Here is a 25,538-nt window from a genome sequence, read left to right as displayed (position 1 = left end):
CCGCTGCTCTCTTACACCTGCCCTTAATGCAGCCTCCACGAGTTTGAGTGCGCGCCGATGTACCGACTCTTTAAGAACTGGCACACTTACTCCGCACCTTCGGCTTAAAGCCTTTAGTTCAACGAAAAGTAATAATTTTTGAATAATACCATGTAAAATTATACCGTCCATGAACCTATCATGAAATGAAAATAGAAAACTTTCAGGTCTGTGTCCAACTTTTTTTCTCTACATCACTTTCTCTGTATAAGAATAGAATAGAATGAAGAATAGAATGTTGACATGTAAACTGGTTTTATGAATAAAAATGATTATGATTATGATTAAGTATCCCAGATATTATAAAAATTGACAGATCGATTGTCCAATGACTACTATCATAAACATACAAAAAGTAATTAAGTAGTATACCTACTTAAACTTGGTCATATTACTACCATTCATAGAAGAACTGGAATTACTGTACGCTTCCTTCAATGTTTGACCGGTCTCATACCCGCACAGATATTTCCAAACAAATTTTACCTTTTTATTTAGTTTAGATAAAAATTGCTATTCACCAGCAAACCGAAATTTGCTTTTCATCCACAGCACACTCGTAAATTCCCTGGTCGTGTACTTGATAGAATTGGTTCAGCCTTCCACCGAAATAATGAATTCTCAGTTCCATTTAGATTCCCGCAGTGGATCCCGCAATGCGTGCGCCAAGACGCACCAAATAAAGTCAGTTTTTTATCCAACAATTTCCGCCATTCACATGGAATTTTATTAAATAACAGGAAAACGCCGCATGGTACTGAATGAATGAATGAATGAAAATTTTATGCTGCGTACTATGAATGGCGCACAGTCACTGTTAAAATATTATTAAAATTTTAATACTGTTTTTTACCTTATATTATTCATGTTACATTTGTAAACTGTCATAAAGAATATTTATTTATGTATTTATCATTGACGGATAATACAAGAATATAAAGACAAATACAGTAAATCTTAAAAAATATACTCGAAGTTATGCAATTTCTTGGGTACCTAGCACCCGGGTAATACACAATTTATAATAACATTATAATCCAACTAGTAGCTATAGTTAGAAGCTACTTATTTAGTTCGAAATTTGTATACGTATTTTAAGTCGTTAAATTGCGTAGTAGGTTCGATAGCTTAAGCACACTCTATTTAATACTTATAATTTTAGTAGGATTTAGGGTTTCTTTGGTAAGACTAAAAATGTTCACAAAGAGATATAATAAAAACCATGTTTTTTGTAGGTACAGCTATAATTGGTGTTCCAAAATATTTTGATTAAGTTTACATCCAATCCAATATGCTCGTACCAATCTTCGATCCCTCGTAATGCAAACTTTTCCTCAATCGCATCCCCTGTAATTGCGTTCCCTATCCTATCCTATCCTCTCCCTTGTTCTGATATCCTTAAATTGGTCAAACACGCCTCTAGGATCATCCCTGCCAAAAACAGCACTAATATAAGATAACATAAAGATAATAATTTATTTTATTTCAGTCCTAGTCCTAGTTGGTAAACACTAATGCGTAAGAATAAGTGACAATAGTAAAATCAGTTTGAACAAACATTTTGATATTAAGAAGTCATAGCTGGTTTGTAAAAATTGAAGTTGCTTGATTTTAATTTAATATAATATTTTTATCTCACTATTTAATTATTTTATTTAGTTAGAGGTCTAAAAGTATTAGTTGATTCAGTCTAAAGTTACAATATTAACAAGTTAATGAATAAACTCCTTGCTTCCACCCCTCAAGCGGTGTCCCGTCCCGAGCAAAGGTAATAGTGCAATTAAGCTCCCAACATTTTCGTAAGAATTATGAATAATTCAAACTTTCTAACTAAAGTAATACACCTGATGAAAGTTCCAAGTACATTCGGAGCAAAAGTTGTGTTATCTAACGTTACTTTCATATCCTTACATTCTCGGCATGGGGCGTTTATAAGGAACTTTGTTACTTGGTTTTAGCAAGTTAGCAAGAAGGAAAATAGAAAATCTCTTGATTTCATCAAATGTTCATAAATGTTATTTAAGAAAACCTGTTCTGGATTTTACTTACTTTGTTGTGCGTAGACGAAGATAACTTGCTTTATTACTTAAGTACTTACAAACTATTGCATTTGTGCTAAATGAAATACAATCTTAAATTCTGGTTTTTCGTTAATGTCGTGTCGCGTCGTTGATGTGGATGTTAATGTCGTTATTAACTAAAGTTGATTGAATCACTTTGATCGTTAGTTAAAATTATAGAAATGTTTTCTTTAATGTTTTTTTTAACTTCAACCCTTACTGAGGCGTGTTTTACATAGAACGCGTGTAGGGTATCTGTTTGTCTATCTGTGTCTATCATTTAAATGCAACTTCACAGTTGTTTGGTTAAAGTTCGTCTTCTAACCAATCGGTTTTCAAATCCTGTCGACTCACTACCTCACTAGTCATTACTAGCGTATTCAGACGCCTATCTCTCACGCTTCCCTGCTCGCCATTGAATGAACGAATGAGTGACTGAGCCAATCGATTAATTAGGTGAGGAATCAGTTTTGTTGTAACTGATGTGAGCGGCGGGATTGTATTGGTTACCGAGAACGGATTTAAAATTGGGTTATTTATAGATAACAGTAGTTAATGTATAATTTTACAGAAGAAACAGTAAAGAAAGTATAGTCATTATATTAAGGCTAGGCTGAGAACTTATTGGTAAAAAACGTATTGGCGTTTATTGTAGACTATTCTACCTATGAAATGTAAACTAGCAAGTCACATTTTTATGTAATTTCAGTGTTTAGTTTGACTTCCTTGTAGTCGACGACATCATTTGTTTTTCATTCAAAATATTTTTAGGTCAGGTTCAGCTTTATGTACAGTTAAGAAACGTAAAGGAAAAATAATCCACAAAGGAGGGAAACCTCTGAATCCTCGCATTTAAATTGAGCAGAATGTAAGGCTGCTGTTCTGTGCACCGCACATTCAATAGGTTTCAACCCGCGGATACGAGCCTCCGCTTGTCTTCCGTTTTACATTCCCTCCGGGAGTCCCGCAAGGTCGTATCTTCGGTCTTAGTTTCATTCTAATTACAACTTTATTATACCTCGAGCAAAGCTTGTTCTTCTTTCCTTTACTTTACGCTGTATTTTTTTTTGTAAAATTACTAGTCGATTTTGTTTTTTCCTTCGAAGAAACCGCGACGTAATCAAGTAAGAAAAAATAAAGTTTTGATAAGATTTCGACTGTAATGAACCCGATCGGGTTGTTTATAGCATTCAGCTTCGAAATATCGAAGGTCAAGAGAAAATTGGTTACATTCCGTCTGATTGTTTTCATCCGATCTGACAGAATTGCGAACGGAGGAAAGGTTTTTGCTTTTTGTCGTTTTTATTAAACTAAAAGGACTGTCTTGCTCGTATCGCCTTTACATGTTTTATAGGCACTTCACGTCAGGTAGTCATCTCTACCCCCCTCACAAGCTATCCCTCTTCCTCGTAAGGTCATTTTCCTTAAGTGCCTTATCCATTTGAGCTTTCACATCACATCGCAAATGATGCTCTCCGCGAGGTCGCAATATTGCCGCGAACACGCCAAATAATTCACCATTTGCATACAAACTGTCCTCCGCCCCTCATCACTGCACGCCACAGCGATACCTCCCGACATCACGTTTTACAACTCCTGCGTATTCAGAACTACAATGAGTGTTTGCCCTTCGTACGCGTCAATGGATTATGATGTATCTAAAGTGGTCTAAGCATTTGAAACTTCGTTATTGTTACCTTGTGAGTGATGGAGTTTTTATGTTCATTTCCTTTTGAGTTTGAAAACTTGACGCTCCTAACGTTCAGGCTGCAATTTGTGGCAGCTGCGCAAAACCACAGTCTTGAAACCAAATGAACGTATCTACGCATTATGTTTTTCGAAAATACGCTCATCTCGTTGTAACCCGCTAAGTATACCCGCCGGAGTGATGCGGACTTTATTAAATACACCCACAAGAGCGAACTTCACTTTGCTTAACAAAACTGCTTTCAATTTTGGCTTAAAAATGTTGGTCCTATTAAGAGCTGCTTTTGTGGTTGGAAACAAGCTAGGTATTCCTTTTTAAGGAAGCGCCGTAATAAAGTGGGGTTATAGTTGCTTCGGGAAATGGGAAGTGTGCTTTTGTTTAATTAGTTCGATGCTGTGAAAACATTACCTCTGAATATTTTATTATTTTGTGTATGTAATAATGTTACTCTACGAGTATATTAAGATTTATCACATTTATAAAGTTGTTGTTATAATGTGAAGAAAATTTGTTATTCTTCTGATATTCAAATTAAGTGTACATACAATTAAATTTTAATTATTTAAAGTCGGTAATGTTTATAAAGCTATTCGAAATTGGGAAATTTTACTAAATGTAAAGTCTTATGTTAATACATTATATAGCACAAAAATGAGGCACCAAACTTTAAAGAGAAAACTTTAATCTCCGAAGCCTTCTCAAATCAGGCCAGCGAAGGCTCTCATTAGGCATTTTAATTAAGAGGGGCAGTCGGCTACGCCGCAGGTACTCGGAGTACCGCAGGGGAGAGTTTTTAACCCACATTTGTTTAAGACAATGGACTATGGTTAGGTAGTGTCGATTAGTTGGAGGATTTAATTAAAAGGAAGGCAGTATATATGAACGGGTGTGTTAGTTTGGTATGCTTAATGGGTTTGGTAAGTCGGTAAGAATCTCAATATGTTGTACTCGCAATAATTATACAGAAGGAGCTTTTACTCAAAATTTTACTGTTCAATTGTTGCAACAATTATGGGAACAAATATTATGTTTGTAAAACTCTTGATAATCATTCACTCATGCTAAATATACTGTCGTCCCCAATACTAACTGTCCTAACTGACAATTATTTTACTACAAATATGTCAGATGTTCACCGATGGTCGATTAAGATTGTTGTAAACTATATGTATTCCAACATTTTCTTTAGAATTCTTAAGGTGGGATTCCACCAGTGTGCGGCACAGTGCGGCACAAGCATATTCATTATAAAAATGATTATGCCACCCACTGGTGGAATCCCGCTTTAACGTTTGTCCCACCTATTTATTTCTCGTAAAGCGTAGCTGCTGGCAAGGACTATAATAACCCCCAGACGTAATATTAGCAGCGCAGCGTTACCAAAACTTTTGTACGGCAAAAAACTGAAGGATTACCATTTTCATCAGCCCCATAATGGAGTCTTTGTAATCCTGTCTCAGCGGCGTGATTAAGCCGGCACAATGGAGCGGCTGCCGTACAAATATGTCCGTAAAAGTGACAATTTGGATCGCTGCTTGTTATGTTGATTTGTTTTAGATTCATAATATTATGATGTTATAATGTTAAAAATCTGTGGCAAATTATTAGTTAGTTACTTTATGATTTTATCATATTCATATTTGTCTTACACATTCACCGCAACAAGTCTCATGATGAATTTAAATAAATAAAACTATGTATGAAAACTTCATTATATTAATGTAATGAAAAGAGATGCGACTGCAACAAATTATTTAACAATTTATTTTGTTATTAAGTTTTCTGACAACTCTTATCTAATGCTTACAATGGATAGCATTAGTTCCTGTATATTTTTTTCATTTATTGGTTTTCTTGTCTTTTTGGAAATACTTTATTTTTTATTTATTAAATTTGATATGTTTTCTGATAAAACGACGCATTAAGTTTCTTGCGCCGGTATCCTCTCGGGGCTACGGTTTAGGGTTAGAACCGGTGGTAGTTTTTGGCATTCATAAGGGTATTGTTACCTATATATATGCCTAAACTAAACAAAAAAACTTTCAGTTTCACTTTGGCCTAAATTTCCAGTTTTATAATTATTTATATTAGTTGGTATGGTAGCCGACGCTAGGCAGGCTCATAGCTCATATAAACCTATATGCAAATAACCCACGCGTGCTTTAATAGTCTCCTTTGTCTCCATTTATAGCGACGCGACCTGTTGCCTTATTGTGCCGTTACTCACTTTCCGGCTTTTAATTATTTTTTATTGATATTGTTGCCATTTTTAATCACTCTTTAAAGTTGGTGAGGATACTTTTGTTTCATGCATGTTTTATTTTTATTCTTTCGCCTTTAAATTGTGTCGGTGCATACATATTATGAAACAAAGTACATTTCTTTAATTGCTTTATCATATCATTATGATATGTCAACATCCTTAACAATATACATACCTATATTATTCCGTTCGTATCTCTTTATTTTTACAAGGATCAATTTATTCATTTTAATCAGGATTGAATTTCAATAGAAGGTAATCATGAATAAATTGGTTACATCAGTTGGGAAATTTGATAAACTTTTTATATTTTCTTTACCTACATAATTTGATCTACCAAACACAATGAATACCTGAACCATAGTGTAATTAACACCGATTGCATCAATAATTACTTTTCCGTATTCGGTACCTTTTCCTGAACTGTTGATCTTTATTCACAACCAACATCTCCACAAAGAGAGACTTGGAATGTTACATCAACTTTACATTATTGAAATCATCTTTTGTTTTGTTGCAGGATAGCGAATGTGCGGTTCCGGTTCTGATCGTGGTTGCGCCGTCGGGGGTCAAAGTATGCGACCCCGAAGATCAGGTAGGTAGATATTTTTTCACTTTTTTTTTCATATCCAGCCTTATTTTGTAATACAATTTAGTCGTTAATCAGTGTTTGCACTGGCTTGATCAAGAGATATTGTATTGTACATAGTATTTCCTTCTCTTACTTTTTCTGTAAAACAATTAAGCAGGTAATAGGTATTACAACTGAAAATTAATTAACATTCATATTTTAAAAACTATTAGGATTTATTAACTGTCTTGGTTTGAGTAAAACAAATATTACCTATAGGGGTAAAGTATTCAACTTGGTCAGGTTCACATACCTAATGTAGTTAGGTTTACATAAAATTACCTAACTTAAATTGAGGTACAAAGGCGAACCTATAAGGGATCCCTCTAAGGGAATAAATCGGATCCAAACATACTGCACAAATGAAACAAAAATTGCTTACGACATTGCTTACGACTTTAACTTGCCATGGTATTTGGCACAAGACACAATTGCACAGTGAAACTAAAGGGTAGAATGTATGTTTCTCACACCTGATTTTTTTCCAGTATCACAGATCAAACATGTTTTTCAGAGTGTGCGCATGTATCACGCGCTGCGCCGCATCTCGTTCGCGACGTGTGAGAGTGCGCGTTCGCTGTTCGCGTTCGTGGCGCGCGAGCGCGCCGTACCGCGTGCCGAACCGTTCGCAGAACACGCCGAGCCCGCGCCGAGGCACTACTGCCACGCCTTCAGGACTGAGACGCCAGAAAAGGTCAGTAGGGTACATATTCTAGAAGATGTTCCTGCAGTGTGCTAAGCGAGAAAAGCGGATGTCTGTTCACTTGCTGTTCACGTTCGTGGCGGGATTGACACGCCCTTAAAGATCAGGGAGTGGTACAATACAGAGGACTTTTGTCGCATGTCAAGCGTTACTGGGGTGGAGAAATATAGTTATGTACCTACTTACAAATTGACTAATGAAATTCCGTTGAAACAGAAACTCCAAAATAGTGCTTACATAGGACACGTACAGAATTTAGGGTCTGCAATACAAACTACATAAAGTAGTAAGCGTTATACCTAATAGCTGGATTTCACGAAGGAGCTAAACGAAAAACACTGATTTAATGTTCATTATTTATCTGTTTTGTAAGTATCTAAAATAGTATATTGGTGATATAAATGCTCAAAATCCTGATACTTCACAAAATTTCATAATTTTTTTTTCTGTAACAATCTGTAAATCTTATTACAAACATATAAGGTACACCAATGGTCAGTCAAAAGTACACACCTCAGAATTTATTAAATTTAGTCTAAACGTTCCGCTATCTCTAAACTGTAGCAAACTCCATGTTAATCGTAGTGAATACAAATTGGCCTTCCTAAACCGTTTGCTCGTGTATAAATTCGGTGGCCGATTTCGATTCAAAAAATGTTATGGTTTTGATCTTGTTTTGATACGACTCTGTGTCATCAGCCAACTCACGCTCATCAATAAGTGCGATCTAAATGTCTTTCGAGACGACTTCAAAATTTCATTTCGTCAGAATCAGCAGGAGCCGCTAACACACATTGGTTTTCACGGTCAACGTCGTATCAAAGTAAGAACCATATAAAATAAAAACCATATAAAATTGTTAAAACGGAAGCGGCCTCACGGTGCATTTCTCGCGTATCTGTTTTATTCAAATTGGGTGCAGGTATTGCCCACTCCTGAATACTTGTAAACCTGATTTAGGACTTGCGAATACTAGTAATGTTTATACGGTAAAGTAGGATAATCGAGTACCTAATAAATATTATATCACACTAGCTTCTGCTCGTGACTATATACTTTACTGTAGAGGTTATTCAGTTGTTATTGTGTAATTGAGCAATAAATATCTTAATATTAGGTTCCCACAACATCAGCATTCAGATTTTTCTGTTTTGGTTTTGATATTTATATGATACGAATGTTCGCGAGCATTTCCGCTGCGAGTCGTGTCACCACTACTATCGGCTCGATTCGGAAAATGAATTAGATTTCTACTAGACTTCAACAAGTTACGATACGGATCATTTAAAGATATTTGTAAGATAGATACCTATGTTAAATTTGACGTTTCCGCGATTCTGGAGGTTCACTTGAACGATTTCGACAAGTTATGACTTAGATATCCAAGTCACATCTAGTCGATATCTAATGTAGATCTAGTTGATCTCTAAATCGTCTCAAGATCTTGTGATTATCTCAAAATCCGAATAGGCCTATATGATTATAAATTCTAAAGTAACTTTGTATGTCTGTCTGTTATTTCTTCACGCTTAAAACACTGAAACGATTGAGATGGCATGGATATAGTTCGAGAGTCGGAGAGGGAAAATAATAGTTTTTTTTTTCAATCGATGTTGTGGTGTGGTGTGAACATACGGACGAAATCGTGGGCAGAAGCTACTTGGTAAGACTTCTTGTCATGAGCCGAAATCGCCTGAACAATTGAGTGAAATACCACGGCTATCTATAGATCAAGTTCATTCTAAAATAATAGGTATTATTCGTGAAATTCTTTATAATTTATCCCCTATAAAATAAAAAATTAAATAACATAAATAAAAATAACACATATCTAAGTAAAATTCAAATGAGATTCTATTTCAGATAACATCGCTCACCGTTAACCCAGTCATATTTCTCCCATCGCGATTGTACCCAAGCAGAATTGATAAGGATTCTGAGACCTCGTATCGCTATTTTTCATGTGATTTCAAATACTACCTTAATTCCGGGAGGATAAAGCTTATAATCGAAGAACAAGCTTCAAGTTGATGGGAGATTAGAAACGTTAGACGTTAGTAATGGGTGTAACCTGGACTATCGTTAGGTAATTCAGGCAGAGTTGCAATGGGTGCATTTGCATGGTTTGGCTTGACCATGGGCTCGCTACGGTAGGAATCCCGCCGCTTTAAGCGACTTGTATTGAGCAATGGTCTAAGGAAGAAGTTTTCAGGAAACTATACCTCGCGCTTCAAATGACGGTCCCTATGACAGTTCCTTTAAGTTTCTTTTGGTTGGGCATAATTTAAAAAAATAATGAATGCAATAAGTTTTTACCTCATTTTTATTACATAAATATTATGTGCTAACTGACAAAAAATGTTTACTAACATTTTACGTGACAGCTATTACATATAAATATATTATAAAAAAATCATTGTAATAGGGACCATCATTCGACGCGACAGGCATATTATCTAATTCAAGTTATTTCGTATAGACTTTAAAAAATACGAGTACGTCTTACCTACTCGTAATAAGACTTAAGTATCATCCTGCATACCACATAAGTATCACATACATTGTTGGTAGGTAGGTATTTATAGTTTTCCGCTAAAGGACCATGGGCACTTTAGTATGGAGTCTGGTCCATATCCTCAATACTTATGAAACCTATGCCAAATGATAGCTTCAATGCTATCATTTATTTCATACTATGACAGTTAAGTCGAAGTCGCGGGCCAACATGGTCTTTGTTATATAAATAGAACCCAGTACGGCAACGGTTTCACCATAGTATGTTTTATTATAATAGAAAGAAAACGACACGTTATGCATTTTATTATCATTGTATTTATATTAATAAAAAAATAACATAGGTTGGTATTATATAGGTATCTACCAACCTACAATATTAAATATCTACAATTAATACCTATGTCGTTTTCTTTCTATTATAATAAAACATACTATGGTGAAACCGTTGCCGTACTGGGTTCTATTTATATAAAAAAGACCATGTTGGCCCGCGACTTCGACTTAACTGTCATAGTATGAAATAAATCATAGCATTGAAGCTATCATTTGGCATAGGTTTCATAAGTATTGAGGATATGGACCAAAATTACTCATTGTCCTTTGACAACCACAATATGGTTTGCAATCGTTTAGTTAACCCTTAATCAAACGGAACACTTTTTATGAGATTTTTGAAAACTATGTAAGTATGGTTTTTAGGTAATTTGGGTGTGTAGATTACGAAAAAATATATAAAAAAATTAAGTGAGGGGAAAGGGGGGTTTTGCGGTGGGAAATAATTTCCCGTTATCCGTTACGGAATAGCAAAATTTTGAATGAAGTGGGAAATAGTTTCCCATTTTCCGATACGGTTACGAACTTTTTACTAGTTAGTAGCTCCCCCCGGCTTTTCATGGAATTCAAGAATGATTTTTTAACGTTATCTTTAGAACATCTAAAAATAAATAAAAGAAAACAAAAAGAAGGCACAGATTTTTTTGTGTAACAGACAAACGTGCATATTTTTTTATATATGGAAACAAATTAAAATTTAGGTGGAGAACAAACAATGGGAAATAATTTCCCACATACTAAAACCTTAAAATCTTGGCTAAATCATATCATTATCACAATTCTTTTCAAGCAAAACACAGGGAAAATAAGTCTAGTTTATGATAGTAATAATAATAATATAATGGACCGCGAAGTAGCGTACTACAAGTACTTACCTGCGCCTGTTCTCGAGAATGGTCGTGCCACGCTCTATTGGGATCGATCTATCATCACTGACAGGACTATTGTCGCCAATAAGCCTGACATCGTGCTGATAGACCGATCGCAGCGCCGGGCCGTGCTCGCCGACGTCACCATCCCCCATGATGAGAATCTCGTGAAGGCCGAGAAGGACAAGTCCAGCAAGTACCTAGACTTAGCTCACGAGATTACCGCCATGTGGGATGTTGACTCGACGATCATTGTTCCGATAGTTGTGTCAGCGAACGGTCTCATAGCGAAGAGTCTCGACCAACACCTAGAGAGACTCTCGCTGGGTGGTTGGATCAAGGGTCAGATGCAGAAGGCGGTAATATTGGACACGGCGCGTATAGTACGTCGGTTCCTCACTCTGCGGCCCTGACCACCGGCAGCTTGGGCCAAGCTCCGCTGCCGGCGGCACCCTAGGTTAGGTTTTTTATAATGTGTTTATATGTATTTTTTATTGTTTTGTAAGTGTTTTTATATTTTACTTTTATATTCATATTATAACAAACCTAACTTAAGACGAAAAATAAATAAAGAGAATAATAATATAATAATATATCATATATTCAGAATAAAATTATTCCATATGTGAACACTTAAATAAAACTTAAACTATATACATTTTAACTTAAAAACTAGGTAGACAACATGTGCATCTGGTTCCAGTAGTACTGGAAGGGACTATCTTCCCGTCCTGCCACTGTTTCCAGGAGACTGTTGGGGCTACCGGCGATACGATACCGGCGATATCGGCGATAGTATACAGTGTATGCACTTACCAGATTTTTTTTCGCACTTAACCTCAAAACACAAAAAAAAACTGTTGTTATTGCAAAAAAAATCACGACAACTGACATTGACGTATCGTCACAAATGGCGGCCATTAGAAAAGTGTTGCCATTTTTCAAATTCAAAATGTTTCTAAGATTTTAAATCTGTATGGTTGGTATCGCTGAGTGCTGCCATTAAAAAGATAAAAAATATTTCGTGAATTAGAATGAAGTGGGAAATAATTTCCCGTTATTTGATTAAGGGTTAAATTTATTGAACCATAGAAAGTTTTGACTATGACAGTGAAAATAATATTTTTTATTCCTCCTATCAAAAAGTCTCGTTTAGTTTTGGTCATTTTACGTTGTCACGTTTTATATTTTTTCCGCCAGACCGCTCGTCTCTTCTCGTTGGCACTATACCTCGAAGTATCTATTCCTCAATGCACTCGCTATGATTCTAACTTCCCTCGTTGCCCGCCGTAAGTGTTGTGCGATGAGACTTGTGCAGACGCCAAGTCGGTGAAGTTAGGCATGTGTCAGGATGCTTGATAGAGGTTGGTAGGAGGTCTTTGCATTAAAGTAATGATATTGGGTGTTTGATATTATAATTTAACCTTTTATTACAAGTTGCACAGAAAAACACCGGTTTGTTTAACGGGTATATTTGTTGATGCCCGTTACATGGTGTCATGTAATATGTTTCTGACTTCAATCAAAATCAAATTTCATCAAATTGTGAGCGATTTACTTACTATTCAACAAAGTACCTACACAACACCCCCACATACTTCTCGTTTCAAATGTTGGTCTCTATGACAGTTCATTTTTATAAGGAGTTGCTGTTACGTAAAATTTTTGGAGACTTTTTCACAATAATTTATTTAGAACTGTAACACTTAAATAATAAAAATACGGTAAAAACAAATTGCTTCGATTATTTTTTTAATTAAGACCAACGAAAAGAGACTAAGACTAAGTACCTAACTATCATAGGGATGTCGAAGTGACTGTCATCATTCGCGGCGAGAGGTATTAGCGGTTTGAATTCTGTTATTTTTAATAAAACTTAAATATTATTAAGATTCTTATGCCTACTTAGAATGTCTCAAAAATCGATAAAAAGACAAACTTTCAAACTTCTTATTGCTACTTTCAATCCATTTCAATCCAGGTATAATGCTTGTTAAATGACCGCAAAACCTATTTCTGCGGCCCAGTCCAGGTCCTGACAAATCGCCGGCATCCCTAATCACGCAGCTAATTCGGTGCTAAATTCATGCGGTTTTGGCGCAATCCAGCGCTAAATTCGCGCGGTTTCGGCAATTTGGCGCTGGACGGCGATAAATTTGGGTAAAAATCACGATAATTACCCGCAATCAGTGCACAAAATAATGGTGTTAGGAAGTATACTGCTTTGAATTTGGGCGACTGATACGCGGCTGAAAATACATTACGATTGCACTATATTCCTTGACGTGAATTATTGTATTAAATAAATATTGTAGGCGTAATAATATTATAAAACCTTTAGAGCTTATAATTGAAAAACTTTTTATCCGCAATGAAAGGGTAGTTTTAAGAGTTGAGACAATCCTGGGCCAAATTATAACAGTAAAAAATCTCACGTTAGCTTAAGCAATCACTACGACCTGTAACTCACGATATTATCAATTTCATGCATAATTTCTGTATAATTACTTAGATAACATCTCAAGAAATAAACATCAAACGGTTACGTTTGCGAAAGCTCTGTTGATTAATTTGACTCGTGACCTAAAACTTGGAATTGCTACATTCTTGATATCAGTAAGGAATGCAGTACTATTCACGGACAACAAGTTTTATTGATTCGTGTGTGATTAAGTACCGTAGTGTAAAAGTGTGCCTAATTTGCTCTAGAAGTATAAAATTATTAAATCATATTGTGGTATTTGATATGTATTAATGGTGATTTAAAGTAGACTAGTAAGTAAGGTAAGGTATCACTAGTATTATGTTGTAACACTTAAATGAGGTTGTGATATAGTTTTATTAACAATTAGCCAGTGGGGAGCAAATAAGGCACATTTTACGGTACCTACACACTACTAACGGCACGGTAGTACTTGAACTTTTTGACGCTTATTGTAACATTCCATTTCTAACCGCAGCTGCACTACCAGTACTGAACGCGTCGCTGTCATTGTCAATTTCCATAATAAAATGAACAGTATTGCAGCTGCAGTTGGAAATGGTATGTCACCATAATCCTTAAAATATTTTGAAGTTTTAAACTCACGTCCTATCGGACGCCCCAGATATCGCTGGTGCGACATGGTGGAGGCGGACCTGCGCGAACTTCGAGTCAGCAATTGGCGAGAGGTCGCACAGGACCGAGAAAAGTGGCGCTGCCTTGTGTCGGAGGCCAAGTCTCATTTTGGGTCGCTGAGCCAACGGAGTAAGTAAGTGAGTAAGTTTAAACTCACGATTTACGTACCTATTTATTGAGTACCTATTTATTAAATAGTTGCTCGCTTGTTTAAGACAAACCTTGAGAATGAAATATTATTTGAACCAGTTTAACCAGTCTACAGTTACCATGAAAAAACTGATGTCATAATAAACTCAAATTATTCAAGGAACATAAATTTGGATTTACAAGACCTGCATTATCACGTGTAATTTTAGATAGTTTAGGATCTTGCACACATTGTGATTGGCATTACTAGGTCTTGCTTGAGCAACTTTCACTTCGAGCAGGCTTCAATCAAACTGGCTGTTGCGTTATCATAAGGCACTTCTTATCACACATTCCCAGGATTCCGACGATTTGGAGGCGGTGGGTCAAATCGTGACTCGTTCCGCGACGCAAGCGCATCCAATGGATTGCCGGCCGGCAATTGCTATTCATGCCTTGTGTGTTTTTTGTGATAATTGGTCTGTAGGTGTACTTATACTTATGTGAACAATACAAATATTTGTATTGTTATACAAATATTTGTATTGTTCACTAAAACATCAAAATACTTGTTACTTGTTTTTCATTTTCTCCATAACCTGTGTTAAAATACTAGCTGTCTGGTAAGCCTGTGAGAATAGAGTTTTAGGTGCGCTACTACTATTGGGTAGCAATCTTGCGCGAGATGGAAGCGCAGAAAGCTTTTTGTTAACCCGTTCCGTTCGCGAATTGCATCGGTATGCGACTTTCGTTTCGTGTCGTTGCACGTGACCTTGAAAGAAGCTTGTAATAGCACATTTAGATTTTCAAAATATGACATTGATCTCAGTCCGTCTCTCTAATGGGTCCACGAAATAGCTTCTTATTGTAGATTCATTGATGAATAATTATGTTTATTTTTTAACCTTTAATAGAACAGAGCATCAATTTTCTGCAAATGAGAAACTGGGTTCGATTTATAAGTAAGTAAGTTTGGCATCTAGATTAACTAAAAAAATTTAAGAAAATATGCCCTTAACTAATGCTTTTTTTTATTTAACTCTATTATATTATTATGGTTCCTTTTCTTTTCTTTGGTGTTTGTACAAATCAGTATTATAATTCAAATATGTATCGAAAACAGTACACAGGCGAAGGAATCTTTGCCAATATGCATATATTAATCTACTTGTAAGAGTTAAGTTTAAGCCACGCTTACATAAGCTAAAACCTTTAAAGGACGTTAAGGACGTAAGCGTTTGTAAAATTAATGAATTCGGACGCAACGAAACGAACAAAGTTTCATAAGAAACTTGCAGCTTGCAACAATAATACTACAAAAATACCATCAAAGGTCACATTATATCATTTGTATATTCGCCAAGTTCATCGACCTTATAAATTAAAAAAATAGCAATACACAGGTGCTCGTGTTACCATTGTGCGCGAGCGCAAGCATGAAGGCTTCGGAACGAGTTTGCTGTCGCCTTGCTCAGTTTGCTTCCAACCGCCGGAGCGGACGGACGTGTCGTTAGTACTCACGCGCGACGCCAGTGCCAGTTACATAGGTGGTGTTTTGTTCAGTGATAAATGTAAAAGTGCTACCATGTTTACTTACCGTGGGAGCTAGCTCTGGTATGCGGCCTTTTGTGTGAGTGGGAATATGCTAACCCTTTTAATAATGTATAATTTATTAATGGTTTTATCATTTTCGGTTTGCGTGTTTTTGCTTTGTCCATTCATGAATAAATGGAATTTGATAAACGAGTTCGGAGTGGAATGCTTTTGAGAATTCCGATGTTTTTTCTCCTATCCTCATCTCATTTCTAAAAATTTCGTCAAATCTACTATAGATTCTAGTTTTAAAATAATCTACAGCCTTATATACAACTGTGGTATGTCTGAGGCCTGTGGCTATAGGCACTCACCGGTTCGGTCAGAATTAAAACCTTGCATTTACTATCCTAGACTATATGCTAGCTAGAATGAAAAAGTTACCTATAAAAAGTATTGCCATCGCAATCTGATAGATAGCTGTTTCCCGCTCTTGCAAGTCTATGAACAACTAGGTTTTAGACCACAGCCGACAGAATGTTGTATGCATTCTTAGAATGCTTTGAGTTGCATTGCAACAACTGGTCAAGTGGCAAAAACGTTGCTTATTCCACATCGAGAACTATTGTGGATTTATGTTGTATGAATATTAAAGTGAGATTATTGAGTAATTATGCTATTCAATACAACTTCGTTTTGTAATAGAAGTTTTGCCATAATTCAGTAATATCCTACATAAGTAAGAAAATTAAGAAATCAACCATAACTATGAACAAAAACAACACAATCAGCATAAAAACAAACTAGCGGCAGTACGTCGAGGTTCACAAAAAAAGGTTTCCCACAAAATAGATAAGATTATGATCTACTACCTACCAATCCAAACCTGCAGAAGATTAAATCCCCTTTTTAACATTAATCAATGTCTCATTAGACCAATCGTTCACTGGTAGAACTTGGGTCTTAAGACTAAAAATATTCCACCCTATTGTGTTGTCTCAAATGATGTTATTAACATAAAACCCATACCTATTCTATAAAAGAAAGGAAAGAAAGAAAGTATTTTATTTGCGAACATACATAAACAATTAAGTACTAATAATAAATTAACTGAGTGAGCCAGCAAAAAGGCTCAAGCTCAGCATTGTACTAAAGCTCGGAATCTTCATCAACCAAGATCTGAAACTTTCCTTACTTTCTTTTCAACATTAAAAACAAAGTACTTGCGCAAAACCGCACATAGCTTTCAGAAAGGAAGTAATTACAATACGTAATAAGCGTGACCCCCTTCTCATATATGGTTAATTTGTACGTGACCTATGCCACGAAACTGCATTGAAAAAACCCCCTTATTGCAGTTTCTGTAAGGACCATCTACTGTCATGTGTGGGAATTAGAAACAGGGGGGACATGTGTTAATTAGAATTCCATTTGTTTTGTTAATTCGTCGTCAACTTTTTAAACAGGATATGGAAAGAAGAAACATTAAAAGAGGTTAAAAATTTATTGCCATTTCTGTGTTGGCTAGTTGAAAGGCTATAAAAAAGGATAGGTTCGGGTGGTCGAATCTACCTGATCCCACTGTTCCTTTTAATTACGGCTCACCCGACCACTGCATTTGGCTTTTGTTTACTTTCGGCACAACTTTCATGTTTTTTGGCTTTTATGAGCTGACAATGCCGTGTATTGTTAATTTAATGGTTGGAGTATTTGCAAAGTAAGCTGGGTCAGATTTAGAAAGTACATTTATATTAAAATGTATTTGAAACATTAAAGGGCTCTCGCATATTGACCACCATGGTCGAATAAAACATGGTCTTCTATTCCCAGAGTGACACAGGCCTACGTCACAATAACATGGCCGCTATATATAGCGCTATCGCATATTATCATATAACGCTGTCGCATGATGACGTAGGCTTGTGTCAGTTAGGTGACCTAGAAAAGACGGGAATAGAGTACCAGGCGAAGTATATTATTATACCATGTTGACCACCATCTTTTTGGAAAAATTCTTCAATGTATTCGTCAAAAAGGTTTTTTTTCTTCAAACTATGAAATCCTGACATTTCTTAACAACAAAACATGCAAGGAAAAAACAGTACTAACTAATTCATATTCTTGTAGAATACGTACGTATTATTTTGCATGCTGTATTTCATTCCGACCTCCGATCTCCGACGGCGCACAGACAACAAACAACTCTACGGTGTCTACTTAGCTTCTAGAACATAACCTAATTACGCTGTAACATGCTACTAAACAGTATAAACTATATTTTGCTAATCCACCATTATATCCTTCTTAGTTAATTAAAAGGCCTTCCTTCAATCATCCCTTTCAAAACAGCGCGTGGCATCTCTAAAGACACCACCGTCATCCCCTGGTCCCTTGGTACAAAACCTATTGTCTCAAAACAATGAGGTCTGTCTGTCTGTCTCGTGGTCAGATGGACATTTCATTCATACCCTTTGTTTAAGGCTTTCGCGATATTGCTGTTCATTGACAGGGATTGAAACAATGACTTGTTTTGTTGATTATTTTGTGTTCATTGACATAGCACATTCACGTTTATTTTTCTATAGCTAATTAAATATTCCTAGTATATTCTATACGCATGTAAGATTGTAAAATAATACAAGGTTGACAAGAGAGACAAGACAAAAGAAGGAAGTTCACTGTTAGGGGAAGGGAATTACCACTTTAGTTGCAATCAGTACTTAGATAGTAATCACAAACGGTGCATATAAAGAGTGGTGCTGAGTAATATACAAAGAGAATGATACAGGAGGAAAGGGCCACTATCAGAATAAGACAATAGCTTATAACTGTATTCAATGTCCTAAACCATAAACAATATCGACTAGACTAGAAGCATCGGCGGCATGCAAACAACCATTGAGTTCTCTTGGGAACTAAACCAGTATAGGTACACAAGAAGCTATTATCAAATTGTTTCTAGTTGCACGTAGAGACAATATAGCTATTAGGCTACATTTGAGGGATTTGACGTTTTGTGATGAAATCAGTGACGTCGATTTTTGGCCGTGATTACGCAATAAAACACAACACGAGCCATATAAGCGAGCCTTTTTAGCGATAACGACGGGTACTCGAATATTCTTACCAGACTTCGGCAAAAAAAAGATTAAACAGAGGAGGGAAGGTTTATACAGTCAACAGGCGTGTAGGTAGTACATGCTTGGTACACATCTTGTGACGTTGCTGGTTTTAAGACATTTCCAAACTGAGAAGCAGGACTCTTGATATTGAATAGAATGAGAGCGAGAATACCTTCATGATCGCAAGCAAAATATCCTGGAGTAAAAGATTCAGCATTCCTATTCTGAGCTTTGTTCAATTTTAAGTTCAGGCAGCCAAGCAGAGCTAGTTCGTAGCTTTTTAAGATAAAGTTTACTGGTCTCATTACCCCATTAAATTACATACAACAAAAACAATCAGCTAAATCGACACTCTATATTGTCTACGATAAAGAAAGGGAATAAAATTTTAGGAGTTTCCTGACTCTTTACCGCCTTTTTCTTCCAAATGGCAAAATATATTAGCAGTAAAACGGTTTCTCTAATCTTAAAAGCTTCCCGGCCGATACATTTCCTTTGATTTATTCGCTACAAACAGCCATGAAAATGGTACTAAAACAAGTACCAATTACTTAGAGGACTATTGTATTGATGGTTTAATTCCTGGGTCAGCTGTAAAACACCAGTAACGTCCTTCAGACTGACGAATTTGGCTGGTTATTGTTAAACAATTTAGATATTTCGCTAATTTGGTTGTTAATTAACACTATGGAATATCCAATAGGTACGTATGAAGCAGACCATAAATGGCTTAACAATTACAGTGACTATACTTTAACCATAATTTACAATTTTGTCGAAGGGGTGCTGATCTGCAGCAAGTAAATAAACGGCACACGTTCCTTTCAATTCCCTTCCTCCTCCTCCTAAAATCATTCCCTCCTTCCTTTCCTATGGCTACCTGATATAGCGATAGAAACTGTTAATTGCAAACATCAAATCTAACATTAATTCCTAATATTATCGCTGCGTAAAGTTTCTTCAGCGATGTTGTATAAAGATCTGGTTAGAACAGTAAAATCGCCGCAGCAGTAAAATTACAGCTAATTACGCTGTAATGTTACGCCGAAATGTGATAATCACTGCGATCGAGCCGGCCCCTTCCCCGAACACAATCTCAGGCAATTATTGTGGAAAAAGTTATTCCGAATATGCGTCGGTAAAAGTTGGCGCGATTGTATCGGTTCTTACTCCAGTCAATGAAGGCGACAGTGCCCAAGAGAAAATAAAAAAGGAACAGTTAGAGATCGTCAGATCGTACATATTGTTTTTATTGTATTTTGGCATTCGTGTATGTTAAACCTGACGGTGACACCAAAAGATATAATATATGGAAAATTATGGTGAAGCTTCACCTCATCCTGATCCTCGTTCTCATGAGCTCATGAGATACAATACAATACAAATATTCGTTATTGCTCACCAATATGAAAAAGAACATGACATACAAATTAAGCATAACTTAAACTATACTTGTGTATAGTTCGTAGCTTTGTAATAGAGCCTGCGGCTAATCCTATTGTCTATTGTTAAGTAAAACCGCACGTGCTACTTACCTGCAAAAAAGGGTCATAATTATTATATTTGGCACCTGAGCGCGGGCTAATCCAACGCTCAAAAAACCAGTGCGCTCTCTGATAAGGCGGTTGTCACACTGCCGCCGCGTCTCGTTGCGAGACGCGGAGCAACGCAAAAAATTAAAAAACGCACCAACGGACGCCGCTGCGAGATGCGGAGCAGTGTGACGACCGCCTAACGCGCCTTTGTTACGCATCTCGATGACACATTTTAGACTGGTTTTGTAGTGTTCGACTCGCCGGCACTCAGGAACCGAAGTACTGTACTTTTTATGCAGGTGGTTGTGGCACGTGGCACGAGCGGTTTTACTTAACAATAGACAATAGGATTAGCTCGGGCTCTATTAGAAACCTACGAACTATACCTTCTTGTTTTCTCGTTGTGTTGATGTATAATATGTAATTTTTTAAGGGGGCATCTTATGAAATTCGAGCATTGTTTGCCGAAATACAAATTGTATACTAGGTATTTTATTTGGAGTAGAATTTCATTGTCTATTGATACTTGTGTCTGACTACCCACTACTAAAAGTGGCGATTAAGTTCCAGTGATGTAGGTACAACACGGGCGTGCTATGGCAAACAAACAACAAGATCAACATCCACTCGCTGCACTCCTTACATGTTGAATAATAATTACACTAGTACCTACACTATATTGTTTCATATGCCTAATACGGGAGAGATAAACAATAAATTCAATACACTGTGTTTTGTAAACATCACTTTCGCGCACCGTAACATCATCCACACTGTTAACTGACATTCATATATTGTATCCATAGATGGTTAGTTAAAAGTGTTACTCTCGATATAAATTGCGCTTTCTGTCCTCCTTGCCTGGAGTATGCAAAGTTTTCGGGCAGTCAGAGCCGAGCGGTATTTTCGGCGATCGGTATTCGTTGGAATGAATTAGCGGATTTTCGCAATCGTAAATAACACCCCGGACTTAAAGTCTTCGAGGCCAAGTGGATTACAAAATGGAAATAAATTTCAGTCAGATCCATGTTGGGATTTAAAAGTTAAATTTAAAAGGACACAGGTATCAGTTATAACTTTCAAATCAGCATTTTTAGTCTTCTTTTCATTAAAGTTTCTCTCTAGAAATTGCTAAAAACCTTTCGAAAATGTTTCCCGTGGACAATGTTTTTTCACATTGCTAATATTTTCTTCCTACAGCTTTTAAAAAGTAGGTTTGAACTTATATTACTCGACTTGGCGTTAATAACACTACAGTACCTGCCCCTTCGACGTTTACAATATAGGTTCATTTATATTTTAGTATTTCTACCTGTCATCTCTGAAACCTAGAAATTTTAGACATGTCGTATGAGATCAGGTTAGTCGCAACTAACTTTGCACCCGCTTGAACTTGTTTACTTGTGTAAGGGTTCAGCAAGAAAATTTGGCTTTAAAGTTCTATTAACATAGTACATATATTACATATACTTAATGTCAATGGCATGTAAACTTTTTGAACCGGATCTCACAACCTTAAAAAAAAATCTCTACAACCCTAAAATTACCTGGTACCGACCAGACTCACAAATCGCTTCCCAGCGTCCTCTGCTGACAGATACGAGTAGCCGCCATTTCTCTTCGACGATTGAACGGTGGTCCCACCGGTCCGCTAATTGTGGCCAGGATGCTTGCAAGGTGAGAGGTTACAAGAGATTGTGTGCGAGTAATTGCCTACAACGTTGTAAAGTTTTAGTTTTATGTTCAACCTCCTAAACTACATAACCTACTCGTAAAAATAACAACACTGACGTATTAGTTAGGCTAAAACAATTATTTAACTACTCACATATGTTCAAATATTTCGTATAATATGTAAGTATTTCTCTTATAAATGTTTGAATTCTTGAATCGAGTATCTTGACATAAGAAATTTCAAAGCAAGCAATTCAATGCATTTAATTTAAACTACAATTTAAATTCCATCAAAATTCTAGCCGCATACTACCTGTAGTAAAATTAAGCTACAAGCTCGTTAAATTCCGCGTTCGGAGGAAGCGTTACAATTTATCGTGTTTATTTGTTTAGTTGAAGCTAAAGAAATTTACACATTTTTGCACCTTGTACCCTCGTAATAAGGCCAGAAATGCATACATATTTTTGACGTAGACTGCGCGCAGTAAACCGGATATTAAGCGGCAGTAAAGGGTATTTTTACCGTCTTTGATCCCGTTTTATTGATATCTTCCCGGCAATTACACGTGGACGCACCGGTTTGGGCGCCGATTAGTGTTTGCTGATTGATACATTTCGATTTCCTTTTCGTAGTATGTTATAACGCTTACAGTTGGACTTTTAATCATTCTACTATTTCATAGAGGAAAACTTTCAACAGATTTGTAGATACGAGTACAATACAACACTTTAACAGGTATGTAGTGAATATCAAAGATTTTTGGCAAGTTACATAGGTAGTATTTATTTTCATAAATAGAATTAAAAAGGAATTAAATACTCACATAGTTTCTTATTATTATAACATATATTTTTACCATATTTAGGATAGTATAATTAATAGATATGATGAAGTTTGATACATTAAGTCATCAAATCATATAAAATTACCATTTTCGGAACATTCCCCACCAAATACATCGACCATCCCTCAAATTCGATTCCAAATTCTGCGATATATCCTCATCCCAAATACTTTTACGAGCACCCTTGTGCCCGGACCATCAAATCCTCGCCATTTTTTACCGACTTCCATCCAGATTCAAATAGGACAATGCGTTTAACGGAACGGCTGGGTTTCCTTACGACTGATAAAGACTGGATTGGGTCCTGCGGAATTGGGTTGCTGAGATAAGTGGGTCATACTGCACAGACTAGATATATGGTTAAATTTGGTTTCCTGTGCCCGAAAGCGGTCTCAACAATAAAAATTACATTTGGATTTAATTGCGTCTGCCACAATGTTGCTGTTGCAGCATTATCGAGATAGCAATTCAACGCCGCTGCTGGCAGTCGACATCAGAATGTAGCTTTTACATGTTCGCTGCGGCAACGAGTCGATTCGGCCCGATACAGTATGTTTAATTGAATTATAACAAATTGCCGCAGCGAAAGTGTTAATTAAACAAATTCCCACAATTTTGAAATAGCCTATTCAAACTACTACCGAACTAAGTTACCAGCAGCGCTCGATTGAATATCCATCATGTCATGTTTTTAGTATGACGGAATTTCAACAAAGAACTACAACCACGCAAAAGGTCAATTCCTCCGTGACCCGCTTTCCATTTATATGGACAGGAGTCTTTTATTGAAAACCCATCTTAATACTGCATCGCCTTTGTCCTCGGTCAGGGCACCAGCGGGTTAGGCGCCGAGATCGCAAATATTTTATTATCTCCAATCGGGAGGCGCTTGGCATTCCAGTCCGCACCAGATATAAATTTCGCTCGTGCCGCGGACGGCCGAATAATATGGAAAGAGTTGGTATTGTGGTAATTTAAAAGGCCTAAGTGCACGCAACGTTGTATGAGCTATATGTCTTTTGAAATTAGATGGAGCGTGTCATTTCGGTTACAAGTCGCGTGTCTGAAGTTGTATTAGGCTTATATTCGACGTAGTACGAAGCGTAGAGCTTTATTGTCCATTTGTTTGATAAGTGTGATAAAATTCGATTAACCGTTTATGGCTACGTATTTCGTGGGGAAAGTCAATCTTTTATTCTTTGAAGACGCTCAGTTACACAATGGGTAAACTGTTTAGTCAATATCACCATGGAATTAATTGGAAAGTACAAAACAACCATAATGTTTTTTTTTTATGTATTTGTTTTGTAACTTAGTCTCTACTGTCCCTGTTTACATTTACAACCTCGCAAATGTATTGACAGAGACAATAGTAGGTATGTTTCCAATTTACTGTTTAGGTAAGTGGGCAATTTTGTACTTCTTTATTTTTGATATTTATGATATTTCTACTTATTACCTTTTGGGACACTTTTTTTTCTTCTATAAGGATCGAAAGAGCTCGTGTTTCTGAGTAAAAATAATGTAAAACATCACAAATAAAAAAGTGTAGTGTGCAATTTTAAATAAAATGACCGAAGTAGGTACAGTAAAACCATCTGCTTTCTGCATCTCCGTTTAAAAATATGTCGTCTCGGCGCGCAAACTTTTTATTATTTATACTCCTTTCTCTCTCGTGTAGTCGTATGTTAATCGAGCGATTGATATATTGCCTGTATGCTGGATCGTGACAATGTGTTGTGATTGTGAATTTAAAATTTAGTTCTCTCAACAGCGTAACAAAAAGAAATATTATATATCTATATATTTATGTAACACTTACGGTGTAATAGATACTTTTTGACGTGAACTGTACAAATTTATCTCTAGGTGTAACAGTATTCCAGGGTCGCAGATACTTTTGGCGCGTTGTTTCATTCGCTACTATTGGTGGTGACTGTACCAGTGAACCACATATTATTTTTTATATATTATATACGGATCGCTTGCTGCTTTAGGACCTCAATTGATAATCCCAAACATTGGAACTTCAATTAGGTTTATGAAGACTAATTGTCCTAAATTAATGTTACGTTGTTAGTTAGCCAACTGCGGCGAAACAAATGCGGAGGGTTATGATTTTAAAAGTCAACGTAGGTATGTCATGTTTGTGACATGTGTTCTAACTTAGATCTGGAAATATTTAGCCGCTTTTGTATAATTTTGCTAAGCGATACGTCAATCGATTGGTATTTGTGGGAAGTTGACACAGATACGCTACATCCTGGAGGTTGTTTTTGAAACGTTTCTTTTGTTATTCATAATTTTAAAACTGAAACCGGACCCTTTTAATTTTTTTTCGGGCTTCAAGGCGAAAAAAAGAAACAAAAATATATTCAAAAGAAATATCTATCATCCATTTTATAAATCCTAATCGTAGGAATACCTTTACCTATCACATAGATCTCTGGACAAGTCCT

The 25,538-nt window shown here is 36.3% G+C and overlaps 1 protein-coding gene and 1 long non-coding RNA gene across 3 annotated transcripts in view; one reads left to right on the top strand and one right to left on the bottom strand.

Annotated features, from left to right (window-relative positions):
* LOC134792430 (uncharacterized) overlaps positions 1-25,538 on the bottom strand; it is a 371,120-nt gene that overhangs the window by 232,715 nt on the left and 112,867 nt on the right. The gene's annotated exons all lie outside the window — the stretch shown is intronic.
* LOC134792382 (EGFR adapter protein-like) overlaps positions 1-25,538 on the top strand; it is a 117,774-nt gene that overhangs the window by 62,034 nt on the left and 30,202 nt on the right. For both annotated transcript variants that reach the window (XM_063763669.1, XM_063763668.1), the window contains exons 3-4: positions 6,591-6,665; positions 7,216-7,395. In XM_063763669.1, coding sequence (XP_063619739.1) covers positions 6,591-6,665; positions 7,216-7,395 — 255 coding nt within the window. The remainder of the gene's footprint in view (positions 1-6,590; positions 6,666-7,215; positions 7,396-25,538) is intronic.

The sequence above is a fragment of the Cydia splendana genome, chromosome 7 (assembly GCF_910591565.1).
Source record: "Cydia splendana chromosome 7, ilCydSple1.2, whole genome shotgun sequence".
NCBI lineage: Eukaryota > Metazoa > Arthropoda > Insecta > Lepidoptera > Tortricidae > Cydia > Cydia splendana.
This window is presented reverse-complemented; position numbering and strand designations above follow the sequence as displayed.